This window comes from Gopherus evgoodei, chromosome 10 (assembly GCF_007399415.2).
Source record: "Gopherus evgoodei ecotype Sinaloan lineage chromosome 10, rGopEvg1_v1.p, whole genome shotgun sequence".
Classification (NCBI taxonomy): Eukaryota; Metazoa; Chordata; order Testudines; family Testudinidae; genus Gopherus; species Gopherus evgoodei.
The window spans coordinates 51,072,843-51,092,497 of record NC_044331.1 but is presented as its reverse complement, the minus strand read 5'-3'; the positions used below and the strand labels follow the sequence as shown (position 1 = coordinate 51,092,497).

At 56.3% G+C, this 19,655-nt stretch overlaps 1 protein-coding gene across 1 annotated transcript in view; it reads right to left on the bottom strand.

Annotated features, from left to right (window-relative positions):
* Nucleotides 1–19,253, bottom strand: part of SBK1 (SH3 domain binding kinase 1) — an 83,254-nt gene extending 64,001 nt beyond the window's left edge. The window contains exon 1 of the mRNA XM_030578640.1: nucleotides 18,272–19,253. Coding sequence (XP_030434500.1) covers nucleotides 18,272–18,480 — 209 coding nt within the window. The 5' untranslated portion in view covers nucleotides 18,481–19,253. The remainder of the gene's footprint in view (nucleotides 1–18,271) is intronic.
* Nucleotides 19,254–19,655: the final 402 nt, after the last annotated feature.

Below are 19,655 nucleotides of genomic sequence, written 5' to 3'. Positions count from 1 at the left end.
CCCCTGACCAGGACAGCACTGAGCTGGTTTGCTTTGCTATTCCGCCTATTACTCACCCTGGTTCGCTGTCTCCTGCTCACAGAAAGCAGCAGCAGGTAATGAGTCCACAGCATGGGAGCGGCTTACAAATGACAGCTCAACCCCACTGGTAGATGGGTGCAGAGCGGAGTTTGTAGAAACTGTGGGGGACAGCAGACGGGAGCACAGCCTGGTCATGCTGCAGCCCAGATCCACACCTGAGCTCACTGTTCCCCAGACGTGGGGGGGGGGAAGGGGAGCTGAGAAAAGCCTGCAAAACACTTCAGTGATCCAACCCCAAACAGACAGTGGGCCCTTTGCAGAATTCCACCAACTCCCCCCATCTCTACCAGGGTCCCCCTCCCCCTCCATGCCTCAGTACCGACCCTCCCCATCACATGAAGAGGCAGCCCATCTCCAAGGGCTAAAGGGAAATGGTTGGTATTTTAGTGCAACGATGCACTAACCTGCATGTTTCAAGGGAGAACGGTCTGAGCGGGCTTGATGGGTAGTTATGATGTAAGGCAGGGTGGCTCAGTGCATGGGACATAGGGCAAGATGGCTGGAGAGTCACAGATCTGGGTTCTGTGCCTGGCTCTGCCACACCTTCCCTATGTGACCTTGGGAAAGTCACGTGTCCACTCTGTGGCTCAGTTTTCCCTTCAATACAATAGGAATTCTCACCTTTGCAAAGTGCTGTGAGGGTTACAGATGAATGGTGCCGTGCCTGTGCTGAGGGTTAATGTAAATTCATCCCCATGCCTCAGAGCATAGGCTGATCCCTGGCTGAAGTCAGGAAGACCCCCATCCCCATGGTCAGGGCTGGTGCAAGGATGTTTCATGCCCTAGGCGAAACTTCCACCTTGCACCCTCCCCCGTCCCCAAGCCTCCACCCTGAGGCGCCCCCACCTGCAGCAGCTCCCCCCCTTTGCCCTGAGGCGCCCCCCCGAGGCAGCTCCTCACCCCCCACTCTCTGCCCTGAGGCACTCCCCCACCCCAGCTCACCCCTGCTCCACGCATGATCACGAGCACCCCGAGCACGCCGTCACTGCTTCACTTCTCCCGCCTCCCAGGCTTGCGGCGCCAATCAGCTTAGGCGCAGCAAGCCTGGGAGACAGCAGATGTGAAGCAGCCATGGCGTGCTCAAGGAGGAGGCGGGGCAGGGGTGAGCTGGGGCAGGGAATTCTCCTGTGTGCCCCTCCCCTTACTTGCTGCAGGCAGCCCTCCCCACGTTCCCCTGCCCCAGCTCCCTCCACCTAAAAGTCGGCGGTGACCAGGGTGGCCAAAGATCTGGCCACCATGGTCACTGCCAAAGAAAATGCCGCTCCCTAAATCCTAGCAGGCGGTCACCTAAATGGTTGCACCGGCCCTGCCCATGGTATACTGTATAGTTATGGAGTGCGGGGTGAGGGTTATACCTTTCTCTGAAGAATCACTGGCTTAAATGGACATTGGCCTTTTTTTGCTGAGGCAGACTATGGGCTAGCTGGACCCTGGTCCAGCCACATTAGCAGCATGATCCTGAGGTAGCAGATCAGATCCAAATCTTTACCGCACAGTGACATGTGACATGACCTTCAGTTCCAAATAATCGCCAGGAAGCTCCAGTTCAGCCACTCACTCGGAATTGTCCTGTTACCAGCTACGCATATCTCAGCCCTGACCTAGCCCCAGGTGCTCTGCACGGCCAGCCAGTCCAGTCTGCCCTCAGAGTCCTGGCTGCTCTAAAGCTGTGTGGGCTGGGAGGGGTCAGGGCCTTTAGTCTAGGGGGCACAGGGAGAGAGAATCCAGACCTCCTGAAAGTGTGTCTGTGGAGCCCCCAGACTCCAACAGAACTGCCACATGCAGCTGCCAGTCACTTTTTTCAGGTTTAAACCTCTTCATTAGGCATGAAAATAACTGCTGAGCTCAACCACTTATTCGGGGGTGGAGAGGGTCCATTTGCTGGGAATTTAAAGGGTTAAATTAGCCCCTTTGCCCAGTGTTTGTGCCTGCTACTTACCATTGCTAGAGCTCCCTCTAGTTCCCAAATGCCCTTGTGTTAACTCTTCAGATGCCAGGTCACCTTACAACTGAACAGAATCTCATGGACAGGCTAATTCCAGAACAGGATTAGAGAATGAATGAAGGGCCAGATCCGACATGCTTACACCTCTCGAGTGGCATCTTACTCCACAGCGAGCCCCATTGATTTCTATTACACTACCCCTGGAGTCAAATGCTCTGCATCTTGTTGGCAGAATCTGGTCCAAAGGAAGAGAACCCCCAGCAGCTAAAGGATAAAACGGGTTAGATGTGTTACAATTCCACAGGCCATAACACTGACCATTACAGCCCCCAGCTCATCTGGGAGAGAACACAGTGCCTGGAGAGCTTGCCAGGCGGGGGATTGCTGGGCCTCCAGGGAGGCATTTGTCTGTATGTGCCATGCACCTCCAGCCTAGAGGTCAGTGCTCTCTGAAGAGCTTGGAGAGAGCTGGAGAGGCCAATCACCATTTAGAGAGCAGATGTATCTGCCGAAATGGTGCATGTGCAAAATGTGGGATATTCAAACTGCCCTGCCCCTGCCATGCACAGGCCGCTCCCCTGCCCCATGACAGCTCCTAACACCAGAGGCAAGAAGCACCAGATACCAACACAGAGCCAGGGTTGCTCTGGAAATGGAGAACACCCTGCTCTGGCAGGAGGAGCTTTTGACTTAATCACCCTCTGCCAGGATATGGTATGAGCTGGCCCTTCCTGGTGAGCTGGGGCAGAGGAGATGCCTGCAGTAAAGCAACATGTGCTCAGCTCCTCCACACAACTTCTCCTATTGTGGGAATTTGAGGTTGAAGCGCCCTCTAGTGTGCATCCTGCTGTGCAGCAATGTGGCCTTGTGCTAGCAGCCTGCTCAGCCAGCGCTCCTGGTCCTTGGAGCCAAAAGTTAGTGTGTTCTTTGCTGTACAAATTGGGCAGTTATGGAAAGTTTAGCTCTTGGGTCACTGAGCGACAGCTCAGGAAAGCCAGGCCTAGTACAGACAGGTGACAGGAAAGCTTCATCCTCCCTGGATACCATGCACAGAGCTCTGCCTGTGCTCCGGGCGGCTCCAGCCCTGCCCATCTCCGGCTCTGCAATGCCCCTGGGTCAGGGACTGCAGCACCTCCCATAGCAGGCTTTGCTGCATGCAGGGGAAAGCACTAGCCGGAGACTATCCAGGCCCCACTCACCTGGGCTGGGGAGGATCTCAGCATTCCTGCCTCCCAGCTCAGGTTAAAGGCTCTGGTGATTCCCCACAGGCATATGCATAGGTCCTAGTTCATCCCAGTTCCAGAGGAGTCATGGAGGGGTTCCCAGGGCAAAGGGTGGGGCCTTACCCCTGATCAGATGTCCACGGGCTCCCCAGAGCTCTGAAGGAGGGGTGAGATCTGTGTGCCCACAACCCTCCATCTGCCAGTTCAGCCTTGGATCAAGGAGCTTAACCCTCTGTGATGGGCTGTCCTACAGGAGGTGGGCAGGCAGGGAAGGAAGGGGGTTCATGGACATATGGGGTTGCAGTTTGTGGCACTGGAATGACCCACTGTGACCCAGTCCTGTGGTCAGAGCTCTGCACATGGAAGGCTCCCCCACTTCATGTGACAGAGGCTTTTGAGTCAGACTGGGCCGGGACTGGCTGGTTCCAAATGTGACTCTGCCGTGGGGTGACAAGAGAGAACAAGCCCATCTTGGCCAACCTATAGTAATTGACTGCCTAGGTGTCTGCTTGGCAGCTAATTGACTAATGAGCACCTGGACTTGATAAAAAGCTGCTGTAGCTTAACTAAGGGAGGGTGCTCCTTGAGAGACAGACTACCCCAGTCACTGGGACTTGCCTGTTTGGTACACAGCATACTGCCCTGAGGAGCTACTGAATGTGGGAAAGGAAGCTGAACTGAACCCTGATGTGGACTCTGGAGGGGCTGGGACCTGAGGGTCTGAAAAAGAGGTGCTTAGACTCTGTCTAGGAGTTCATAAATCAGAGCCCCACAAAAGGGGATCTCTGCTTGAAGTACTTGGGTCTGAATAAGTCACTGAGGGAGTTTGGGAAAATGCAACTTCAGGGTCACCATGGAGTGGGTGTGAGGGTGGTGTCCCATTGCCGGCCTCCTGCAGCTCTGCCTGTCTGAGGCTGTGGCTACACTAGGGAGGCTCTTCCTGCATAGCACTGGAGTGTAGATGGAGCCTGCACTGACAGAAGGGCTATCCTGTGGGGTAGGAACCTCCCTGAGCAACAATAGCTAATTCAACAGAAGCATTCTTCCCTTGCCATAGCTGTGCCTAAGCTGGGGGTCAGGTTGACATGGGGGGGGCAGGTCCACACCCCTGGCTGATGTAGCTATGCTGTTGTAACTAGTCATTGTAGACTAGACCTGAGTCTGCAGGCAGCCTGAACAATAGCTCTGCGAGAGTGCTGAGCTGTTCCTGTTCATCCCAATGGGGTGCTCACCCTGAGGCCTCATGGTGGTAGCCTTGTTAACTCTTTTAGCGCTTAACAGGAATCCCCAGCTATTCTTGGAGTGTGAGTGGAGCTGTGAGCAGGCACCGCAGATGGTGAGTCACCTGGTCCTGGAGGCTCTGTTACAGGATCTGAGAAAACAGCTGCTTAACTTAGTTTCAAGCCCCATTAACAAGTGCTGTTTTATTTCAACAGAGGTGGCAAGCATCACTTCACAGCCCAGAAATAGCCAGGCACTTGCACCTTCCCAGCTGCAGGGCCCAGAGTGGAGGGAGTGCCTCTGCTTTCTGCCAGATCCAGCTGCTGCTGCTTGGGCTACATCCCTTTACTAGTGTCTTCCCCTCCCTTCAAGCCTCTCACCCCAGGACTCTGCCACAGCCTGTGTCTCCAATCCCCTTTGTTCCCACTCCCCAGCTCATTTCCTTAGCTCCACCAGTGCCCCCTGGTGGGGGAGAAGAGACAGGGCTTATCTGGAGTGACTAATGAGCATTTGTTACTGGTACTGCAGGACACAGACAGACCTTATGGTTCTCACAATAATTACCCCCACACAGCTGGGGTCTGGCCTGGAACGAGTTGCTTACTACACTGCATGGCTCACCAGCCCCCATCCTGTCCCATTCCTGGCTGTGGGCCTCCCTAACTCAGCATGCCTAGTGCCACCTTTCATCCTGCTTCTGCAACATCTATTCTAGTCAAAACAAAATCCATTGGTCTCTAACTGCTGCATGCCCAGGGCTTGGTGTGTTCAGGGCAGAGAGCTTGTGTGTCTGTGTCCTGGACAGCACTGAGCAAACAGCAGGCCATCTACAAATTCTAATCGTGTGTAATGATGCCTTGGGCTTCTATTCTGCTTGCTGCATATGGGGCTCAGTCAGAGCCTGGCTTGGCCTTGGCTACTTAAAGAGACAGACGCACTAATGAACAACACCCACATATCACTTACTGGCAGAGGAGCTCAAGGGCAGAGGGGTGTAATCAATCCCCCTTCCACCAGTGAGCAAACCGAAGCACAGAGCATGAAGTGATAGGCCCAAGGCCACTCAGTGGCAGAATGGGGCCTAGAACCTGCTCTTCCTGATTTGTAGCCTATTGTGTCAGCTGCTGGATCACCCATGGTCAGGCTGTAGGAATAGCCCCACTGCATAGAGAGGGTTGGTCACTCAGTGACTTCTTGCACCCTTAGCTGCAAGGCCATCCATCCCCATTCCCTGAGGGCTTCCTTACAGCTGGCCTTGGAAACATGATCACCATCCCTTTACAGGGAGGAGCCAGGACTAAACAGAGGGTGATGCCCTCCCCTAAACCTTCTGCTAGGACTGGAAATGCAACCTCCCATGCCTGCTGGGTAGACAGCCAAGCCCACCTGCGATGGTGGCAGGACAAGGCATATGCGCTTGCATCTCATTGAACATCCAGGCATGACAGGCGGCAGTGGCCTGTGTGGAGCTAATCTCCGCCTTGGGCCAGCCTAGACACCTGTAACCCCCAAATAGGGGATTATCTCACATGAGAGCGATGCTGTGAAGAGCAAGGAGAGGAGAGAAATATCTTCAGGGCCTGGGCTGTTCCTGTGGGGATCTTGGCCTGATCCCAACAGGGATTCTATGGATGTGACTGCAGCAGCACCTTCACCTGCCAGTGAGATCCGTTAAACCGCAGAACCATCAGTGTGTAGGACACATCCTGTGCAGGACAAAGCCCCGGGGAATATGCTGTCGGGAGCAACCCAACGCACCAGATAATCCCTGGACTGGAGCCTTGTTGCCCTCCATTTCACCAGGCATCACAGTGGCAGCCTGGGTCCTCTTCAAACTTAATCTCTCCAGCCACCCTGTGGAAAGGACTTAACTAAAGGCTGCAGCACGGCTGCAGAGCTGGGATGGCAGCATAGGTGCCGCTGGGGGACGAGTGCGGGGAAGGAGCCAAAAGCGGATCCACTTCAGCTCCATTAAACACGGTCAAGTCCCCAGTGATGGGGCCAGAATGGTAATGGGCTAAAGGGGGGTTGAATAAGAGGGAGTGTAAGGACAACTAGTACAACTCCGGCCCAGGCCAGTAGCAGCTGAAGTCCATTTACAGCCAACAGCTGATCCTGGCCTTGATGGTGGCATTACACCAGGGCTCGGAGGACCCATGTCCAGGTCAGAGGTTGCACTGTTAGCCCCCTTGCTAGCAGTCCCCACAAGGAAGGGCAACAACAGCGACTGGCTGTGGAAATGGAAGGCTCAAGGCATGGCAGAGTGGCAGCTCGTGTTGAGGCGACCTATGCTATGACTAATTTGAGGCTGTGAGGCTGAAGATCTGCCTGTCGCCTGTGTTTTACTGGAATTAAACACACAGGGGAAATGAACCGCATGAGGCCTCTAGAAAGGCACTAGGAGTGACAGCATAGGTGCTGACTTACTCAAATCCTGCAGGGTGCTTGACCTCTCTGCCACAGGCCCTGCCCCCACTCCACCTTTCCGTCCCTGCTCCTCCCTCCCAGCGCCTCCTGCATGACACTGAATAGCTGATGACAGTGGGTGGCAGGGAGAGAGAGGAGCTGATCAGCTGCTGGCGGAAGAGAGGCACTTAGGGGGAGGAATTGATGGGTGGGGCTGCCAGTGGAAGGGAAGCACTGAGGGGCAGGAATTGATGGGTGGGGCTGCTAGTGGAAGGGAGGCACTGAGGGGCAGGAATTGATGGGCGGGGCTGCTAGTGGAAGGGAAGCACTGAGGGGCAGGAATTGATGGGTGGGGCTGCTAGTGGAAGGGAAGCACTGAGGGGCAGGAATTGATGGGTGGGGCTGCTAGTGGAAGGGAGGCACTGAGGGGCAGGAATTGATGGGCGGGGCTGCTAGTGGAAGGGAAGCACTGAGGGGCAGGAATTGATGGGTGGGGCTGCTAGTGGAAGGGAGGTACTATAGAGGAGCTGGCTGATGCTGGGTGCTGAACACTCACTTTTTTTTTTCCATGGGTGCTCCAGCCCCAGAGCACCCATGGAGTTGGTGCCTCTGAGTGAGAGAGCATGGGAAAAGAGAAATGAAAGATAGGAGCCAACAGGCGACATTCGCTGAGAACAATAATTCAGGCCACTCCCTCCCTATAGGGAAGATCCTGGGCTCCTAAGCCCTTCAGAGCACAGGCCATGTTAGCTATCACAGCTCCATGGAAGTGGGCTGTCCTCTCCTCCCCAGGCTCACAGCATCCAAGCTGGTCAGTTTACCGTGTAATCTGAGTCCAAGGGGCAGCAGCCATCCAGGTACGAGTGTCTGGCCCAGGCCTGGCCCAGGATGCAGCTAGAATTGCTAACTCTGAAGGAAGCTATTCCGAGAGACTTTTTTCCAACATGACGTAATGTCATTTTCTTAAAATATCCTATAAAAATCTCCCAGCTTTCTTTCAATAGTCACCGGGAGATCTCTGTCAATTCCAGGAGACTCCAGGCCAATCCTGGAGGATTGGCAACTCTAGGTACAGCAAGGATCAGAGGCAGGCCTGAACCACAATGCTCAGCCCCAGATCACACAAGGGTGCTGGGATCCACATGCCTCTATAATCAGCCCTTGCTTAGGAAGCACCTTCCTCCTTCTAGAGTGATGCCGTCCCCTGTCCTACGCAAACAGCCACCTGGGTGTTTATTCCTGGGCAGGACTGTCATCACAAACAGTGACTCACAGCGATCAAGGCGCCAAAAAATAGGATTTACACTAAAGGAATGAATCCCCCAGCTTCCTGAGCTGGGCTGAGTCCTGCAGTGGGGTCTTGGCAGGGTTGCGGACGGGGGGAAAGACTGCAGCAGATCGAAGCCCGGGTCTGGCGAACGACACACAGGCGGAACATGAGGCCAGCTGTACATAAGGTACAGTCGAAGCGCCAAGGTTCTGTTGTTGTTTTTGCAAATAAGGCAGAAATCTCCCAGGAGATGAGGCAATGCTGGGCGAGCGCACGCACCCAGCCCAACGGCACCACGACAGCTGTAAATAATGCAGCAGGGGAAGGGGGCGAGGAAGAGACTCATAATTACCACGCTGTCAAAAGCAAACAGAGCTAATGGGGCCGACCGCAGAGCTGGGCTGCTCCAAGATGCCTATCGATAACAGGGGCTCTGAGCATCCTTAATAGCACTGGGGACGGAGCGAGCTGGGGAGTAAACAACACCCAGTCAATAATGCTGCTTCCCAGAGAGTCTGGACTGCAGGTGGGGACTAGGAGAGAAGGGCATGGATACAGACCCCCACAAGAGCTTTGTTCACAGGCTTCTCCCATCCCTGTTAATGCTTAGGAGGAAGACACACAAAGGAGCAAGCCCAACAGCAAACAGTAGCCAGGAAGAGCAGGGGTGGGGCTGGCACGCAGAGCAGGGCATCGCTCAACACACAGCTGGCGCTGTCTATAATGACTCGGGTGACCAGACTGCAAGAATAAAATATCAGGACACATGAGGGGGTGGGGCAGCCACAGGCTCACAGCCTCCACTGAGGTCGGGAGGGTGCACAGTCCTAGGAAGCTGTGGGTTAGGGGTGCGCAGCCCAGACTCTGGCCCCCACCACAAACTGCAGCTAAATCAGAGGCACATGGCCCTGGCTGCAGCCCCCAGCTGCAGTCCCACTGCAAGCCGCCCACCACAAGTTGTGGGTCGGTTGGGGGTGCATGGCCCCTGCTCTGGCCCCTTCTGAAAAGGGGGGGGCGGGTCTCAGGGGTGGGATAAGGGGTTGGATGCAGCAGGGAGTTTGGGGTGCTGACTCCGGAAGGGAGTTTGGGTGTTAAAGGGGGCTCAGGGCTAGGGTTTGGGGAGTGGGAGATGGGGCTCCGGGTGAGGCTTAACTCAGGTGGCTCCCTAGAAGTGGTGACAGCTCCCTCTGGGTCCTAGGTGGAGGTGCAGCCAGGTGGGCACCGCCCCTGCAGCTCCCATTGGCCACAGTTCCTTGCCAATGGGAACTGCAGAGCAGGTGCTCATGGCAGGGGCAGCACGCAGATACCCCTGGCTGTCCCTGTGCCTAGGACCTAGAGAGAGCTATCAACACTTCTGGGGAGCTGCGCTAAGCTGAGTAAGGAGCCTGCCAGCCCTGCAACAACCGGACGCCTGACAAGCAACCCTACAATATCGAGACAAATGGTATCCTGATCGTACATCGGTCAGGACATGGGACAAAGAGTTAAATATCGGGACAGTCCCAATTTTATCAGGACATCTGGTCACCCTAGTGCAAGGACGCCTGAAACCCAAGCTTAACCAGCCACTGGGGAATCTCCAGGTGGCCTAGAGCTGGGGTAGCAGCAAGGGGTATGATCCTGAGGCTGCTCTGACTAATGCCAGGAACCGGACTGATCTCCATGTAGCCCCAGAATCCAGAGTCACAAAGGAAGGACCCTACGTTTCCTAAGCCACATTGAGTGCAGCTGTACTTCAGTTTGGAATTGGGCCCTTCACTGGGCATGGTTTACTGGGTAGAGCAGGGAACTCTGAATTCTTGGCTCTGCTGGACAACATTTGCCAGGTCACGCCTCTGCTTGGTGCCTCAGTTTCCCCATCTGTACTCTGGGGATAACGATATCAACTCTCCTTGCAGACAGGGTCGCCCAGAGGATTCAGGGGGCCTGGAGCAAAGCGGGGGAGCTGTGGCATTTGTACTCACCTGGTGGCGGTCCAGATCTTTGGTGGCATTTCGGCGGTGGGGGGACCCTTCAGTCGCTCCACTTCTTCAGCAGCACTGAAGGGCCCCCCTGCCACCGAAATGCCAGCTGAAGACCTGGACCACCGCTGGGCAGGGCTCGCAGGGCCCCTGCGGGGCCGGGGCCTGGGGCAAATTGCCCCACTTGCGCCCCCTCCCCGGGCGACCCTGCTTGCAGAAGGCTAAAAGAGTAAGTGCCCAAAGCACATGGAGACCCTCAGAGGAAAGTCAGGTCCTGTCTGGATGTGACCTGGGGGAGGCTGGTCTGCCAGCCTGGGACTGGCTGCCCCGCTTTCCCATTCAGCCTGCACTGTTCGAATGCTGTCTGGCTTGGCTGCTCCCTGCTTCCCTTCCAGGGCCGGCTCCAGGCCCCATCATACCAAGCGCGTGCTTGGGGCGGCATGCCGTGGTGGGGGGGTGCTCTGCCGATTGCCGGGAGGGCAGCAGGCGGCTCCGGTGGACCTCCCACAGGCATGCCTGCGGAGGGTCCGCTGGTCCCATGGCTCCAGTGGAGCATCTGCAGGCACGTCTGCGGGAGGTCCACCGGAGCCGCAGGACTGGAGAGCGGCAGAGCACCCCCCGCGGCGTGCCGCCGTGCTCGGGGCGGCGAAATAGCGAGAGCCGGCCCTGTTCCCTTCCATCTGCCTGTTGAAATTTAAAGCACTGCCAGATATGAGAGGTGGTCCCAGTGCCAACCTGGAATAATCAGTCATTACATTCTGGGGAGGCAGCCAGCCCAGGCTTGCTGACTCCATGCTCAGCTGCTCTGTTCTCCCAGCCTCTTCCATCTTCACATGCTTCAAAGAAGCTGTAACTTCCCTGAGAGGACTTGCCACTCTCCCAGGGGCCTAGGGAGGATGCTAGGTACAAGGAATGTGCAGTGAGCCACTTATAGCTCTGCCAATCTTGGGAAAATACCCTGGGCTGCAGGCTCAAAAGATTATATGGGATGGGCACAAGGCCATCCTTGCAGTGAAACCAAGGGGTGCGCAGAGGAAGATGGGAGCTGTTTGGGAAGGCAGCTGTTGGCTGAGCGGGGAGGGCTGGTATACTGGATCACTTGGAAGTTGACTGAGCGGGATGCTGGGATACAGAGAACAGGATAGGGGCTTCCTGCTTAAGGTGTGATGGGCCCACCACTATTGGGCGAGCTGGCACCTGTGCCCTTTACCACAAAGAAGCCACTAAGCTCTCAGTGTCTAGGCAGGATTATTGTGTGCTGAGAGCCCATGGAGTGCTAAAGGATAGTGGGCATGCAAGGGCAAGAGGCCCTGGGCAACCCTAGCCCTAACAGCTTGGTCTGGTGGATACTGCAGGGGACTGTTCTGTGCAGGTTCTTATACTGCACTCATTGCGATAGTATCTGGGAGACAGGATGCCTGGGTTCTATTCCTGGCTCAGCCCCTGACCTGCTATGTGAGCTCAGGCAGGTCCCATTCCCCCATCTGTGCCTCTGGGGTGCAAGTACCAGATCCTGTGTTGTACATCACAGCAGGTGTGGAACAGGGGAGGGCTGTGTGTCACCTTTATGCCTTCCTCATTCAGGGCTGCTCTGTTGGCTGGATGCAAGTTAGAGCAGCCTGGAGGCTGCGCTAGAGAATGGCAGCTGCCTTCTCCAACTAGTCCCCAACACACCCTCGCCCTGCCCTTCCACCTACTCGATCAGATGAGCAGTGGGGATGGATGGATTGATAGATGACATAGGGTTGCCTATATTTTCTCTGTCCTGTAGGAATTCTCTGGAGGGCATTCTAGATCTTTTCATACAGGAGCCTTAGTCGGGGGGCCAGGATCTTGCCTAGCTACACTGAACACATGCATGGGAGGAGGATTGATGAAAGGCTGAGAGATGCTCAGGACTCCTTGGTGGAAGGGGCAGCCATGGGGATTTTCAAAAGCCCCCTGATTGTGATTAATTTCACACATACCTCCCCAAGAATGAAAGCCTCCGCCACAGCTTGGCTCCACCACCCAACCTAGGGTGACCAGACATCTGTCCTGATTTTGAGGATTTTGTCCCGCATCCCGACCAGAGTACGGTCGGGGCGCCATTTGTCCTGATATTTTGTTTCCTGATCTTCAGCGGCAATTTGGCGGAGAGTCCTTCAGTTGCGAACGGTCTTTGGTGGTATTTCAGCAGCAGGTAATAAATCTTGCTGCCAAAGACAGAAGCATCCGCCGTTGAAATACCGCCAAAGACCATCCGCGACTGAAGGGCTCTCCACCAAATTGCCGCCGAACTCCCGGACGGGTAAGTGTAAAAAAAATAAATGCCCTCCCTGTGACAGTCCCGATATTTTCCCCTTAACGTCTGGTCACCCTAACCCAATCCCAGGGAGCCTTACGGTCTGCTGGCCCTGGCACACACGGAGCAGGCATGGTGTGCAAGTAGACACACCTCCTTCCTTTGCCACCAGAACCCTGGTGGGCACAGAGGCCTGTACATCCCTCTCCCCAAGCACACACCCGGCTCGCATTATCGGAGCAGAGGGGATGGGGCTGCAGGCAGGCAGGCTCATGTACCAATGAGCAGCTGGCAAGTCTAATTTTAGGCCTCGTGACCTTGAGGAAAGCGACGCCTGTTCTGCTGAGTGTGGCATTGTGGCAGATGAGGTGGTGAGAAGCGCTGGCTGCTGAGACTCTGAGATAGGACTGAAAATAGCTAAGCCCAGCTCAGCTCAGCCGGTGGTTCCTCGCTGCCTGCTAGGGACAGACGCCTCACCAGGCCCCTCCCATGGCCCGATTCCTCTGTGCATGCCTCATGGGCTGCAACACTGGGCTCCAAGCCTGGAGCCTTGGCCTGCTCTGAGTAGCCAGGCCAGGGGAGAGGAAGAATCTATCCTAACCCAGAGGCAAGGCCACTCCACATGCCCCTGTGTGCCACACAAATCCTCCCTGTGCTGGTAGTGGGGATGGAAAGATTTCTCAGCCTGGCCATGTCTGTTTTTGCACAGCTCTGTCCCCCCCTCCACACATACACACACTCCTCTTGTGTAACTGAGCCACACTCGTGCTCCCTGCCAAGGGACCCTGCAGGACTGCCTAGATCTGCCTGCAATGATGCTCCATCAAAATTAGGGGGAAGTGGGACCAAGCACCATTATTCTGCCTAGCTGACCCTTTTCCAATGTTGCAACCAGCTGGTTGTAGCCGGCGCTGACTGTGAATCTCCAGACAGGGCTGAGCATCTCAGCATGGAGCTGCTGGAGAAGGGCAGACATTTCTTTGCATCCCCTGCTGTCTAAAGAGCCCAACAGATCCTTTGACAGTGGTGCCCTTGGGGAGCTTTCAGAAACTCTCCATCAGCTCTTGGTGCCCAGCGGACGCGCCAGGGCGAGCAGCATGAAGATGGCTGCAGTTGCCTGCTGGAGCAAGAACGCTGGACCTCAGACTGCAGCAGACAGCGCGTGACCCTTCTACTTGCCTGCATCGCAGAGCTCAGCATTTCTCCTGGCGCCTCATCAGAAACAAGCAAACAGCCCAGACTCAGCCCTGTCACTGCTGTGCCCTTTCCTGCATGGGCTGGCAGGGAGCTGGCCACCCTCAGCTTAGCCCCATTGAGCCCCAGCACCAGAGCCAAGTGACCAGCACAAGATGTGTAACTGGCATGCAGCGATGCTCTCCCAGACTCAGATCTCCCAGGCCCAGGGCTTGTCATGGTGGTGAAAGGTGCTGGGTTGATAGGCAGGGGGCTGCAGCTCAGGAGTGAGGAGCACTGGGAGAGTGGAGGGTGGGGAGGGCAGGCCTGGAGTAGCCAGGGGCTGTGGGTCAGGATTGAGGGGCACTGGCAGAGCGGAGTGTGGGTGAGGGAAAGTGCTGATGCCTGCCAGTGCCAATAGCTCCCCAACATTATGGGCACAAAGTCTCCTTCTTAGTCGGGCGGCGGGAGGGGTGTTGGGGGGAATGACAGCCAAGAGTCTGAGGAAAAGGAGCAGCAAAGTGATGAAAATAAAGGGATGCAACCCCCCACCCCATGCAGACTGGAGAGGGGCCAATGTCACTTGAAGGACTCAGAAAGACTGGAGCTGAACATGTCTCCCCCCCAACCCCAGGTAGAAGTGAGCCCTTGGTTCAGTGACTGTGCCCTCCGCAGACTGTTGTGGGGAGCAGCAGGTATGCTGGGGCCGGGGAGCTAAAGGGAAATGGCAGGCTGTAGGCCAGCTCCCATGGTGGGGGGAGGGAAGGATGCCCCCACCCCACATACACCTGGTCCTGCTCAGCTCCTGGCAGCCAGTGAGTCCTGCTGCCTGGGAGGAGCAGCCTGGGGAAGGCATATGCCTGCGTTTGCACCTTGCATCCCCGCCATCTGGTTCACTAATTTGGGGGCTGGGGAGCTGGGGCACGTGGCTTGGTTGCCAGTTGGGTGGGGGAAAACAATTCCCAAAGCAGCAGAGTGGAAAGTACAAGGGAGGGGAGCACCAGAGCCTCCGGGAAAGGGATGCCCCCAAGCCCAGCGCCTGCTCACAGGGAGCCCCACCCCCACCCCCTAGCCTGTGACTAGCTCTCTGCAAGGCCAGGAAGCCATGGGAGTTCACCACACACCTACCCCGGGTCTGTCTGGAGCAGCCTCACTCGTTCTGGGTTAACAGCAGTATCAAAGAGAGCAGAACCAGGTTCTGGCCAGAAAGCCAGGTGTGCGCTTACCTTCCACCCCTGCACTCCCCATTTATCACCTCCTTAACACAAACGGGGCCCAATTCTGATCTCATTGCCACAGGAATCAATGCAGAGTAACTCCTCTGATTGCAATGTGGGCAGGGGATCCGACTATGCCCCATGGGGTGGCAAAGCAACTGGAGATGGAAAGGGAAAGCTGTGGGCGGTGACCCTTGGCAGAGGAGAGGAAGGTAACCCTAGGGAGGGGAAGGATCTGGGGTAGTGCTTTGGAGGGGATGCAGCTCAGGAATGGGGAATGGGACTTGGGGGATCAGGAGCCAGACTTCCTGCCTGACCTTGGCCACGTCACTTAGGACTCAGTCACACTGGCGTAGATTGGGGGAAGCTCTGAGGAGGTTAATGGCATTCCGTTGGCTGGAGAGAAGCACAGCCCCAGTCTCTCAGGGCCACAGGCTCCCCAGCGTGAAATGGGAAAAACAGCCCCTCTTTTCCGCCCTCTCCGTTTGGCTTGTCTGTTGAGATTGTAAGGGCAGGGCAGGGACTCTGTCGCAGCACCAAACACAGTGCGGCCCTGATCTCAGCTGGAGCCCCCTGGGTACTGCTGGAATCTGACAATGACAATGAACAGCATCCAGCAGTGCAGTCTCTGTCCCGGGGGGAGCAGGGGGTGAGGGGGAGGAGCAGAGGGGATACAATCTACAGCTAATTCACTCCAGACCTGCCCCCCAAAGCTGTGGCCAGCCCACTCCAGATCCTGAGCAGTGGGCCCAGCATGCATCCTGTGGCAAAGCTGGGTGGGGCCTGGAGCTGCCCAGGGAGAGGGGTTACTCCATTTGCTGTAGCTTTGCTATGTACCTGTGACGGGGAGGGTGTCGGGGGGTGCTGGCTCCATCAGGGGCTGTGCAGTCTTTCTGATGGCTCAGCCTTGTGCATGCTGGGTGCCCAGGGCCTGGGGGGCTGGGGCCAGGACCTGAGCTTCCAGGTCCCACACTGAAGTCAATGTGCACTGTGGGCACTCAGCACCTCTGAAAACCAGGGATCTTGCATAGGCACTGAAAATTGGTGCCTCAGTAATTAGAGGCCACCTGTGAACATGTGTGGCACCCGCAGGATAACACCTCTGTGTCCAGCATCTCTGTCGCCCGCTGATTGGGCTCCACAGCACAAGGCCTGATGGGAAGGTCATCTGTAAGCCCTAACAACACGAGTAGGCAATGGATCTGGCAGGACCTTATTCATCCTCCCATCCACAGAGCAGTACAGTGTCAGCTAGCCCTGCTTCCCTCTGTCCCCTGAGCACTGTCTGGCCAGGAGCAGCTCTCTCCCTGGGCTGCCCTGCCCTGCTCTGCTCCTCCAGTCTGGCATGATTCCTGGGGCCCTGCCTGTAGGGGGCACTGTTTCCTGGGCTGGGGAATTTCCCATGGCAGTATTAACATGGGCCAGGTTATACTCTCAAGTCCAGCTGTGTGTGCTGAAGGATCCCGACTCCCTAGCACACAGAGGGACCCCTTGCACACAGAGTGGGGCCTGCTGGAGCACAGAGCGTGCACGCATTGGAACAGAGGTCCTGACACCAACCCCCTGCAGAGGCAGGATGCTAATTGCTACCCATAATCCAGTTTTATTTCCATTCTGCTGCTTGGTGCTTTATCTTCGCCACCTTGAGCTGGGTGCTCCGCCCCTCTCCCCTGCTATGGAGGTCAAGGCCGGCTCAGCCCTTAGATAGGAGACCTCGGAGGAAAGTCTAGGGGCATCAGAAGGGTTGCGGATTCTGGTCCAATACCTATGGGGCTCTGTGGGTAAGATGGGAAACTCCAGCCTCAGTCACATGCAGTGGTTAAGGGTCCCGCGGTGCTTTTCACAAGGGAAGAGAGGGTTAACCTGGCCCAGATCTAACTGGGACTGATTACACTCTGCCTCCCTAAAAGCCTGGTGCAAATGATTATGGTCTCTTCACTTCTTATCCTAGCTGGCTATGGTCTGTGAAACAGCTACTGCTGCATCCCAGCCTGGAGGAGGCTACATTTCACCCATCTCCTACCAAGCTGCACCTGCCACCAGGTAAATCCACAGTGAGCAACCATCACACCTGGAGAAGCCAAGGCTGAAGCTGTCTGGAATACACTTAGCCTGGCAGATAACATGCATCCACAGTACCCTGGGAAACACATCCTGACTTCTGCTATGTCAGCAAGCCAGCACCATAGACCTAGTCATTCCCTCAGTAACCTCTCGGCCCTATCTGAGGCAAGGACCTTCCAGGACAGCCATGGCAGGCTGGAGAGCGGCATAAGGGATGAGCAGACAATGCCATCTGCATCACTGGCAGAGGGGGCAGTGCTGAAGCCAGGCTGCAGCGCAGAGGAGCAGAGCTGCGTGGCACAGCCCAGTAGGCACTGCTTTGCAGGAGTTACCCCTAGGGAAAAGGCACATCCTAAAGAGGGTGGCAAGTGACTATAGGCTTCAGTGTGGAGGAAGGGTGAGGCTGGGGGAACACTAGGTTGGGTCTAATCAACAAGCAGGCACAGTCACCCCTGTAAAGGTTCCATGCGAGACTGCTGGGACCTGCATGGAGGAGAAGGGGCTGGCCAGAGGTCAGAGCCCTTCCCCTGGTTTAGGTCTATCTGCCTGGGCACTGCAAATGGCAGGAGGAGAAGCTGATACAGTCCTGGGTTGAGGAAGATGTTGGCTCAGGCCCTCTGAATACCCAGGTGCCACTTTGCCAGGGATGCCCCAGGATCAGGCCCTGAATAGGGATCACTGTCCCAGCCTTGGGAAGGCATTGACATGCACAGGAAAGGTGACACTCACCAGCATAGTTTGCCACACCCAGAGCTGGGATCCTGTTCCAACATCTGACTCTATGCATGGCAAGGAGATGCATAGATAGACACACGGGCACTGAGACAGAGATGTACCGGTCCACAAACACACTCCCGCATGCCTGAACGTGAGTGCTCCCCAGATGCACACATGTGCACTCCTAGACAGCCTGGGAAGGGCACACCCAGAGAGAGACACGCCCGCCCAGGCAGTTCTGTACAAACAGCCTGGATGTGCACACACACAGAGATGTTCACACACATGAACTCCATATGCCCTCGCACAGATGTGTGTACACATACACACCTCTCCCTTCTCTCCCGTATGCTGCAGGTTCCCCTGTTCCAGCTGGAAAGATGCCCAGGTCCCAGCTGCTCAAAGCCACATCCTGAGGGAAGATGGGGCACTTGCCTGAGAGAAACTTTTGACAAAGTGAGGTTTATGGGCCTGTTCCTGGGCAACACCCTGTGAGCTGGCCTTGCTGCCCCCAGGGCACGCATGCATCCCCTCCCTAGATCAGCTGGATAGTTCCATTGGCTTTCCCCACATGTAGGCCCACACCCCTCCTTCGGAGAATGCCCAGGAGCCCTTCCCTGCCCAAGCTCTGAGTGACTCAACGCTCCAGCCCCTCACTGGCCTGGGTGCTGGGGAGGGAGGGAGAGAGCGCAGGCAGTATTGAACTGACCTGTTCAGTTGCAAGGGCTGTAGCTCCTCTTTCTGGAGGCAAACAAAGCAGAAGGTATCCATTTCCTTGCCCTCACAATCAGTGCACCACAGTGGCGGCAGTTCCAGGCTTGGGCACGCCGCATAGGTGTTGGCATCCTCTTGCCCCTCACAAGTCTGCCCGGAGGCCAGTGAAGCCAGAGTCAGCAGGTCCTGGGTCTCCTGGACCATTTGCCAGGAAGCGTCATCGTGTGCTTTGTCTCCCAAATTACCCGTCACTCCTTCTGACAGGGAGAGGTCGTGGCTCCTCCTGCCTCATGCCCTCTGAAGTGATCCTGTGCCCTCGGCCTGTCCGACTTGGAGCGCGCTGGGACAGCACGATCCCACCCAGCCATTGTGACTCCTGTCCCACGCCGTCCTCACTCAGCAGCCAGACGGGACCCTGCACTCTCACTCCCATTGATGGCCATCTTTTGGGCCACTGCTGTCGCGCTCTCACTGTGGGACAAGATGGGGCTGTCCCCTCAGAAGGACTCCCTCCTCAGGCAGCTGGGGAAGGACAAGGAGGGCCCAGTCTGTAGCCTGAGGTAGAAGAACCTGAGCTGAGGAGTTTGGGGAGGACGCACCAGCACAGAGACCCTACAGCATCCCGCTGCTCCTCAAAGGCGAAAGTGTGAGAGCATGTGGCTGGATCAGTGGAGCTGCTGTCGCAGGTCCAGCATGGAGGGTGCCAGTGCCCAAAGGCAGATCCTCCGTGCCCAGCACTCAGCCTCAGCTGGACTTTGCAGCACGATCTGCCCTTGGGAAAGTTTCCCCTTCCCTCCGATCTCCTCATCAGCCAGCATCAGCCATGGCTCTCAGCGGCTCCGTGGGTCGGGAGGGGAGCAGTGTGCATGGGGGAGTGGAACTCCTTGGCAGCGTTTGGAGCCAGGGCTGGGGGAGCAGCCCGGGCCGGCAGGTACACACGAGCTCGCACAGAGAAAAGTTCTGGCCCTGCCGAGACACAGCTCTGTGGGCCTTGTCTGGATGACAGAGCAGCCAGCTTGCTCTGACAGATAAACCAGTGTGCGGGTATTAATAGCTCCAGATTCACGCGGAAAGTTTAACTCCTTAGCTGCCAGCCCCAGCCCTTGCTCACACAGGAGATGCTGCGCTGAGCAGCTACAGCACCAGGATATTCCCCTTTGGCTTGATTTGGGTGGTCAAGGTTGTCCCACATCACAGGCTCACTGCATTGACACAACTTCCTTCCAACACAGCCCACCTACGACACACTACCACCCACCCGGCCACCCCCTGTTCATCCAGCCAGCTGGATGGCTCTTGTTCTCCCCTCCCTATGCTGTCTAGATCCCATATAGAGTTTAAACCTGCTGCCTATTAATTTAATCAGGTGACCCCTAGTT